Source organism: Apaloderma vittatum, unplaced genomic scaffold (assembly GCF_000703405.1).
Source record: "Apaloderma vittatum isolate BGI_N311 unplaced genomic scaffold, ASM70340v1 scaffold41148, whole genome shotgun sequence".
Lineage (NCBI taxonomy): Eukaryota > Metazoa > Chordata > Aves > Trogoniformes > Trogonidae > Apaloderma > Apaloderma vittatum.
In genome coordinates this window covers 485-10433 of record NW_009733251.1, presented here as the reverse complement: position 1 = coordinate 10433, position 9949 = coordinate 485, and the positions used below count along the sequence as shown (strand labels likewise).

General features: G+C 42.8%; 1 protein-coding gene across 1 annotated transcript; it reads right to left on the bottom strand.

Moving 5' to 3' along the window:
* Positions 1-5448: 5448 nt before the first annotated feature.
* NUDT2 (nudix (nucleoside diphosphate linked moiety X)-type motif 2) lies at positions 5449-9589 on the bottom strand. Its single transcript, XM_009875786.1, has 2 exons — positions 9457-9589; positions 5449-5762 (listed from the first exon to the last, which is right to left on the bottom strand). Exons 1-2 carry the CDS (start codon positions 9587-9589, stop codon positions 5449-5451), a joined length of 447 nt encoding a protein of 148 aa, XP_009874088.1.
* Positions 9590-9949: the final 360 nt, after the last annotated feature.

Here is a 9949-nt window from a genome sequence, read left to right as displayed (position 1 = left end):
CACTTTCAATAGAGGGATGCTCTGCAGCATAAATCAGCTTTAAGATGTTGATCTTAGGGACAAAGCACCTTTCCTGTTATTGGCTAGTCTTCAGGGCCGTTACAGGTGTTTTTCTGGCAATCATGCCTATTGCATAAGTACAGCAAACACATGATTGTTTTCTATGATATCCTTTCAGGCACCAACTGGAAGACAGCCATGCTGGTCCTCAGCCCCCTGGCATTCATACTGGGACTAATAATATTGACGCTCAACGTTCATTACAACAAGTAAGTGAGATTAAGGTTCGCTCTGCTTGCCACTTCCCTGTCCAGCATTTCAAAGCAAAAGCCTTGATCTTGACACCCTTCCCAATACCACACCTGAGGCCTCTGGCTCTGAGCACACGGCTCTGCTCACCCATGATGTCACCCTTGATGATCTCTCCTCCCTGCCACCCTATTTATCCTCTCCACTCCCTGTCCCATCCAAATGCAGCTACTGATGCTGGTTTCTTCTCGCCTACACACCTCGTGCCATCCCTGAAGGTGTAGGGAGTGTGGGCACTATGGCTGCTAATCTAGCTCACGTGGAGAAGCAACCAAGAGAGAGGCACACACAGTTACGCACCCTCTTCTCTTCTCCTAGGAAGAAGAAAATCCTCTCTGCTCTGAAGAACTCCCCAGCTGACAGCAGTAGAGCTGACTTACAAGAGCCATCTGCCTCACGAAGAGGTCCCCAGCCGTACCTTCCACCATCTCGCTCCCCTTCCTTGAGGCATGGAGAGATCCTCATTGAGTGGAAAGATGGGACTATTACTCCTCTTTTTGATAATGCCAATTATCAGATGGACTAGCTTCGAAATAACACAGCTGTTGTTCCATCCTATGTCACTCCTCCCACCAGGAAGTGCCACCACAGCCAATCTTCTCCCTAGTCTTGCTGTTTTGACAGGGAGTTGCAAGAGCTGTTTGTTTTGTTTTGTTTTTGTTGGTTTGTTTTTAGACACTTCAGAACAATCTCCTTGCACAGCACAAGGTTGACGCAAGCAGAGAAGATAATTTGGTTTGTATAGGCACACCCTGCTTAGCTCTTCTACAGCTGATTTAACCCATAATAAATACCAGATTTAGGTAAATTAAGCCAAGACTGTTGCCAGCTGCAACTGTCCATTGCCCTGAAATTCTAGAGTTACTGAGCAAATGAGGAAGCAAATCCTTACACCTTACACCTTGTCTCCCAAGACAAAGTGTAAGGTGAAAAACAGAAGTCCTGATGATCCTTAAATCTTTTTTTAAGATAAAACTAGCTGCCAACAGATACAGAAAGCTGCCAGTAACTTTGTCAACGTGAGAACATAACTAATACACACTGCCTTCAGGACTCAAAAGATTTAAAGTCTCTTCCAGATACCTGCCAAAACACTCCTCCCACTAAGTTATCAATTAAGCAATAGAAAGTAATTTTTCTAACTTAAAAGGTAGCACTCCATCATCCCCTCTGCATCTCTGCAAGAGTACTGCTGAAAGAGTTACGTGTCTCTGAAAATATTTCCATATCTAGGGTGTATTCGAGCTTTTTTTTATGTAGAATGACAGTAATGTCATTGATACTTGTTGGGGATATCACATTATCTAGCCATTTTATGCCAGCTTTGCTCTCTGATTTCCTGTAGTCATATCAAATAGCCAGTGAACAGACTTATTGCTCCTGCCTAGAGCAGCAATACACTTTTTATCTAGAAAGCAGTAAGGTGCCATTTTCAGCCTTTACACTTCTTGTTTGAACACAACTACCTGTGTCTGTCACACTCGAACCTGATCCTTTCTCAGTGAAACTTGCAATGTCTTAGTGCTTTCCTAACATTCATGAATTTATGCTTTCATTCTCTCTGATCTTGTGACAATATCTGGAATTATTTGGAGAGGGAAATACTAACACCAGGAAATTACAAGTATAAGCTGCATCAGTGTATTTGTTCAGCAGAGCAAGGGAAACCATATCTTAACCTTTTTTCTTACTCACTTTAAAAGAACCTTTCCTTTAGCTAAACTAAGTTGTTGAGCTATTTCAGTCGAGCTTTGGAACTTCTCAAGAGTTTGATTTTATTTAACACAAGGCAGAAATAAGGTCTCTAGGAAATTTAAAGTCTCTGATTTATTTAATTTTTAAAATTTTTTAGATTTTTAAACATAGATCCACTGCCTAGTAAAAAGTTAACTGCCACAAGATATTATTATGACAAAAAATTTAGCTGGCCTCAAGAAAGAAAATACAAATCTTATTGGTTCAGGGCATATAAATACAGAGGTTAGATATAAATGCCTCCCCAAGGCAGTGAACAGACTTCCATAATTATTTACTAGAGGGTTTCCCATACGCTTTTTCGAAAAATATTTTACTACTAGAGATGGGCAGAGGAAGAACTCTTTCTTCACCAGTGAACAGTGAACACTAACACTGCGTTTCCACTAGAAAACAAATCCAAAGACTTTTGTGTCAATTTTCCAAAAGCATAAGCATCAATTTACACCCAAAATTTGTGGGAACACATTCTGTACATAAATTTCTCAAGATGTCCATGCAGTGCTTCATCAGTTGTCACAGTTACATCCCTCGTATGCTGTTACTACAATAATTATGATGCCTGCCTTTGAAATTTTGTCCAAAGAACAAACAGCCTTACAGTGCAGAGCACTTGTTACCCTTCAAAATCTTAACACACTTTGGGAACACTCTGTATTGTGGGCCTCTATAATGGAAACACTTACTTGGGGTTCAGTTAAAAGTTGTGTTTTCCAAAGCAACAAGTGCTTATGCTCATTACTGCTGAATGGGAAGAACAGATGACTTGTTAATGATTCTCCATAACCCATCCTTAACATGCTGATCTTGTTCACAAACATGAAGGCAGTAACATCATTGTTTATATAGCACTGATTAAATGGTAGCTCAAACAATAATGAAAGAACAAGACTGTGAAGCAGCACAGGCTTTTAACTACTTTCTGTCCCTCTCTTTTACTGGTTATTATTTTTTAGTTGTTTCTCACTGGTTTACCTACATTAGATGCTAGAAAATGAATTTTCTAAGGCATGAACAGAGGAGCTGAAGATATGTTTTCGTGACGAGACATCTTAAAAAGCATGTTAGCCAGACGTGCCATCAGGGAAGACTCCAAAATAGGTAATTCTGCCTTAGAGCTGGACCTGGTGACAACAGTGGGCTCCTTCAGTCCTCCACTTCTAAGGTTAGCCGAGAAACAGAGCAATCGCACAATTTATGTGCTGTTCCCTCTCTGTTATCGCCTGAACGCAACGCTTGTAAACACGTTGAGTATCAAAAATAAACCTGATTGTAAAGTGGAAGAGCACTGAAGTTATTTATGTGTATGGATACATGTATTAGAAGTCCCCTTATAGTTCATCCTTCTTTGTGAGTGTATCTGTGTATATATATATACACATACACAAAGGATGCACTATAAGAGAGCTTTTATAAATCATTCTAAACAGTCATGAGCAAGACACCACTGCCACAGTATTGTAAATGAGCATTGTAAATGAGTGCTGATTAACTGGAGAGTAACTCAACATTAAATTACTGCTCCTATTTCTGAACCCAGTTATGCTGCATCTCTAGTATTACAGGTCTTCTCCAGGGCTGACATGACGTTGATGGCCCTCACTTCACTCCTGCAGCAAGGAGGAGGACAAAGTAGAAATATAACCCACTTTCTCATACACTTACTTGCTTGGAGAGTTCGAGGTGCCTAAGCAGTAAATGCTAGAGGTCACATAAGGAAAAAAGGACACTTGTTCTCCCCTCAAAGTTGCCTGGGATTCAGAAAACTCTATTCTTCACTTAAAAACTTTAATTACAGAATTGTCAAAGTTGGAAGGGACCTCTAGAGATTATCTAGTCCAATCCCTCTGCTAGAGCAGGATCACCTAGAGCACATCACACAGGATTGCATCAAGGTGGTTTTGAATGCCTCCAAAGACAGAGACTCCATCACCTCCCTGGGCAGCCTGTTTCAGTACTGTCACCCTCACAGTAGTTTTTCACCATATTCAGACAAAAATTCCTCCCAAAGAGCAAAAAGGTAAAGAAAGAGGCAAAAGAACAACTTCAAGTTTACCATTTAAATACTGTGCATCAACCGTTTACTGCGACTCCTTGGATGGAAAATGTTTTCATAACAGTACATTAGTCCCAGAATCACACAATCACAGAATGTCAGGGGTTGGAAGGGACCTCAAAAGATCATCTAGTCCAACCCCCCCTGCCAGAGCAGGATCACCCAGAGTAAGTCACACAGGAACGTTTCTAATTGCCCCAGGAAAAGAAGACCCCACACCCCCCCTGGCCAGCCTGTGCCAGGGCTCTGTCACCCTCACAGTGGAAAAGTCTTTTCTAATATTTTTGTGGAACTTCCTATGTTCCAGCTTGTACCCATTGCCCCTTGTCCTGTCATTGGATATCACTGAGAAGAGCCTGGCTCCATCCTCCTGACACTCCCCCTTGACATGTTTATAAACACTAATGAGGTCACCCCTCAGCCTCCTCTTCTCCAAGCTAAAGAGACCCAGCTCCTTCAGCCTTTCCTCATCAGGGAGATGTTCCACTCCCTTCATCATCTCTGTGGCTCTGTGCTGGACTCTCTCCAGCAGTTCCCTGTCTCTCTTGAGCTGAGGGGCCCAGAACTGGACACAAAATTCCAGATGTGGCCTCACCAGGGCAGGGCAGAGGGGCAGGAGGACCTCTCTCGACCTACTGGCTACTCCCCTTCTAATCCACCCCAGGATGCCATTGACCTTCTTGGCCACGAGGGCACATTGCTGGCTCATGGCCATCCTGCTGTCCACAGAACGCCCAGGTGCCTTTCTCCTACACTGCTCTCCAGCAGGTCAGTGATGTACATAAAACCATGACACAAACAAATAAGCCTTGAAATGATTTGACAAGTTATCACAGCATATCAGCGGAGGAGCTGGGAGCAGAACTACTGCTTGTCCATTTGAAATGCAAGGTGCAAATTCTGCAGTAAACATTTTGTTATCAAAAATCTCCATATGCTCGTTTTCTCAACTCTGTAGTTCTACATCAGCAACTGAAGAAATATCAAGTGTTTGATTTTTCAAAGAGACCTGTGGTTGTTCAGCACTTCAAGGAGAGGATAAAAAAAAAAAAAAAAGGAAAAGGAGACAGGGACATAAGAAGTCTTTCTTAGCTCTGGGTTTCAGTTCAGACATCTCTGGCGCATGTTTCAATCAGGCCATGCTTTTTTGAGTTAGCTAGGGTAGACAAAAGCACAAACTTTTTAAAAGCACTAAATATCTTCACTGAAGTTGTTTAGAAATCTACACTTCTGCATTCATGTAATTCTTCCCCTAGTTAAAAAAAAAAATTAAATTAAAAAGCAGGCCATATTTCTTCCAAAATTGCCCTTATCCTTCAAAAAAGCATTTATTCTTTGGCGCAGAGAAACTGATGCACTTCTTTCAACGTTGCTTGCATGTCCTCGTATTCTGCATATTTGCAAGCATCCTCCAGCTTCAGCCATTGGAAAGCTTGGTGCTCCTCCGAGAGCTTGATTTCTGTGTTACAGTCCTTCATTTCTGCCAGCCAGTAAATGACGGTCTTAGGTTTGCCATGGACAGGATAGTGCAGTTCTTTCTTGTACCCCTCTATGAGGGTGAGCTGACTGGCCTGAAGACCAGCCTCTTCCTGCGTTTCTCGGAAGGCTGTCTGCAGGTCATCCTCTCCCGGGTCCACGTGGCCTGTCAAGAAAGTAGAAAAGTAAGTCTCTGAGAAGAACTCAGATTTTGTTTATTCAGATGACAACTAGGAAACACTGATGAGAGTACACTGTAGCTGATACAGAACCAAACAAAAATTGAGAACACAGCCTGCTTTCTCAACTCATCTGTCTTGACTTTTCTTTGTTTCGTAGTTTTATACAACTGGTTTTTATCCCGCTTCTTCTGAAACTCCCAGTGGCCCGTCAGTACTAGACATCTTTTCTTCCCAGTACCCCTCTCCTCTTCTGGAGTACTCTGGGCCTGCAATGTCCTACCTTAGATCATACTGATGACTGAGTGCCTCATGAATGCTTTTCCTTTATCCGAGGGGACACTGCTCACCTGCAAAAGTCTTGATCCTCTCTCAACCCTTCCCTCCCACAGAAGCTTAAGGCTCAATTCTGCAGCAATGGGACCAAGCACTAACAAGTGCAATTTGAAAGGTGGGTTTCAGTTAGGCAGTTAGGGGTATTTTTATTTCTCTCACATATTCACTTCTAAAACACAGCAAGGCTAAAAGCCAGTCCTTTCAGCAGCTGTGCAGCTCTTCTAGGACACTAAATTTATTTTATGTTGCTCAGTACGAGAGGTGCCATTACAAACAACAGATAAATATAACACATCCCCAGCTGTTTGTACTTTTGTTGAGAAATGTCAGATTTGGTTTTCTCATGAAAGCTCCAGACCAGAACATAAATAGAACAAGCCAAGCAAGACCTCAAAAAAGCAACATAGCACGAGGTGGGAGGCTTCAAGAGGGGGAAAAAAAAAAAAAAAAAAGCTTTATTTTTGCCTCCGATGTCACTCTATTTTCTACGCAGCTGGCAGCAAATAGCTGATTCACAGATGTGAATCTTTCCTTGGTACCCAAAGCCACTCTCAAGTGCTAGAACTGGGGTTATAGCTTTTCCAACAGGTCTCACTCACTTCTTTGTCTGCATACCAGAAGCTTAAATGCCTCTTACAATGTGATATCATCTCAAACATAAAATACACTTCTATTTCAAGCAGCAACTGTGCAGAAAAAACCCCCACATCTTGACATCTCAGATATCTGAGATCGAATATACTGAGGCTTTAAGCACAAATACTTCCCTCCTTGAATCCCAGCACTGCAAGCTAAGCTGTCTCCTTTATGACAAAGAATGTATTTCCATAGCTGGAACTTACTACTAATAGTTGAGAAACAGAATCCACTTGGCCTTGCACAGCTGGATTATTTTTACAGCACCCACAGCAAATGCTCACAGCACATCCATGAACAGTAAGTAACCACTATTTTTTATGCTAGTCATGATCCACAGTGACCAAACGTGCAGTGAGTTAACAATAATGTTGAAGGGCTGAGACTCAGTTTCAGTTCAAAGGACACCAATGCAGCCTCTTGCTCTGCAACATGGTGAAAGGCAATCGCCTCACGCTGACGTTGATAACCTCACACCTAAGCACAGCAAGTTGCCAACTTTGTGCGGTACGGCCTACCTACTGGGTAGAAAAAGGACCACTGGCAGGCAGCCCCTCACACCACAGCTTCCAGATCCTTCCAGCCACTTGCATTAATGCAGTTCCAATATGGCGAGGAGTTAAAAAAAATGAACCCCATGTTCCTTGCCCATCAGCATCAGCTAGGGCAAAGTCACAGTTGTAGAAGCAGAGATGAAGCTGATTAAGCTCATGTGGGGGTATCCAAGCAAGTTGATGGCAATCCTGTAACGGCTGCAGCTGCTTAGGGAACTTTTAGAATACTCATGCACAGCTGTAGCTGCAAGGTGCCTTTTGTGTGCCCTTGGAGAGGCAATTACTACTTTTCACTCCGGGTCTTGTCACATTAAATCTGTGTCTGAATCATACACAAACATTACTGCATCACACTACCTAAGGCTGCCTTTGAAGACCACTCCTATGGCTGAGAATATGGAATGTAATTGCTGCCCTTTGTTTATGAATGCCAAATCCATACCAAGCTCCTATTAAAGGCTGCCACCAGGTTGTGGCTTTTGATCTATAAAACCTTAAACAGTATGTCAAGGGTGGTGATTCTGTTCCCCTGCTCTGTTGAGATCCTCTCTGCAGTTCTGTGTCCAGCTCTGGAGTCCACAACAGAGGAAAGACATGGACCTGTCAGAGCAGGTCCAGAGGAGGCCACAAAAACAATCAGAGGGTTGGAATATCTCTCCTACGAGGAAAGGCTGACAGCGCTGCCGTTGTTGTCTGGTGAAAAGGCAGCTCTGGAGACCCTACTGCTGCCTTTCAGTACTTACAGGGGACTTAGAAGAAAGATGGAGACAGACTTTTTAAGAGGGCCAGTAGCGATAGGACAAGGGGTGCTTTTGAAGTAAAAGATGGTAGACACTTTTTACCATGAGGGTGGTAAAACACTGCACACTTTGTGCAGAGAAGCTGTGGCAGCTGCCTCCCTGGAAGCGTTAAAGGCCAGGTTGGGTGAGGCTTTGAGTAACCTGGTCTAGTGGGAGGTGTCCCTGCTCACTGCAGGGAGGTTGGAACCAGATGACTTTTAAAGGTCCCTCCCAACCCACATAATTCTATGATTTTGAGGATGAGATGTACCAGTCATTTCACTCCCTACTGAAATGCCTGTCCAGAATTACTGTGTTCCCAGTGAATTTCTCCACACGGGTCTCTCCTCCTGCAACAACAATCATGTCCCAACACATGTTTTTTATGTTTGCAGTAGGCTGCAAACTCTACTCCCTTAGGCTTTTGGTGAAGTGGACAAAGGGAGAAGTTTGGAAAGTTTTGTCTTTTCACTTAACAGCAGAGCATAGCTGATAACATTACAAGCTTTTTTTCCAATTTGCAAATTCCTGTTTATGAATTGCTCCTGCACTATAAGAGCATTGCATTTTACAAAGCAAGAAGTAATCTCAGAGGGTCAAAAACTGCAAGTAAGAAGATCTACAAGGCGCCTGAAGTATTTCTGTGCTGCACTTTTCCTGGGGAGTAACTATGTACTACCGAACATTTGCTCTGCCATCTGTCTTTACAGATAAGGTGCTGCTGAATGTCTTGGGGCACCAGTCTGGTCTTCTCCTTTGGGGCCTCACCGATGAGCAAGCACTAGGTGAAGATGGCTGATAAGTTTACTTCTCCTAGTTGTCCCTCTCAACTCTGACGCATTAGGTATCTGCTCTTCATCGATGATCTACTGAACTTAAAGAAACTCCTATATCTTCTAAGAAAGGCATTTTGAAATATATCACCATAAATTTCAATTTGCCTTCCAATGTTGTGCTGCAGATTGTGACCTTTCTGATTACAAAAGGGTCAAACAATCGTGCATTGCCAAGAGCAGTACCTGGCAGAGGGTCAGACCTGAGCAAGAAAAAAAATTTCTCTAGCTTCTTAATTTCAGCTATCTGCTTGACACCTGCCAAAAGCATCAGGCGTCCAAGGAGCACGACTGGGTGATGTTCCCCCAACCCCAACTAGTAATGTTCACTAGTTTATACAATCACAACTTGCAAAGGATTTCAGCTACAAACGCCTCCACTCAGCGGCGCAAACAGTATAATTAGCAGCCACTGTTAACTGATTAACTGCCCCCTCACACACCCTGAAGCTGACTTAGCAGCATTCAGCCAAAGTTCAGACTGTAATCTCACTCATTACAGACACAAACAACCTTGAAGTGTGTTATCAGAACAAATATCACCTTTGGGTGGAGTCCAGTGGTGGGTCCCATAGGATGTCTGAAGAAGAAGGTACTCAATGCTGTCAGTGACCTTAGAAGATGGTGCTGACTGCAGCCTCCTGTAGATGATCAGGCCACAAGCTCTCACAGCCATGTCCTTCTGCATGGGGAGCAAAGAACATCAAGCAGCTGTGGAGCTCAAACAGATTAGTTGTACTCAGACACCATAATATCTTGGCATGTGCTAAAAGTTGTCCGCCTCCTTGTAGTTTCTACACAATTCAACTTCAGCCTACTATCTTTGAATTTTAAAAGGACTTGACTTTTCGCAACAAGGAAACAGGAATCTATATAAAAGCTTTTTTTAAAAAAAAATTACCAAGAAACATGAAATATGATCTGCATAACACTTCTTTGTTGCTGATACACTACAAACCACTATAACAAGAAACAAATAAGGGTAAAGCAAAAGAGATACCACCGATTAACACTCGCTTGTTCACTGCAAAAATCC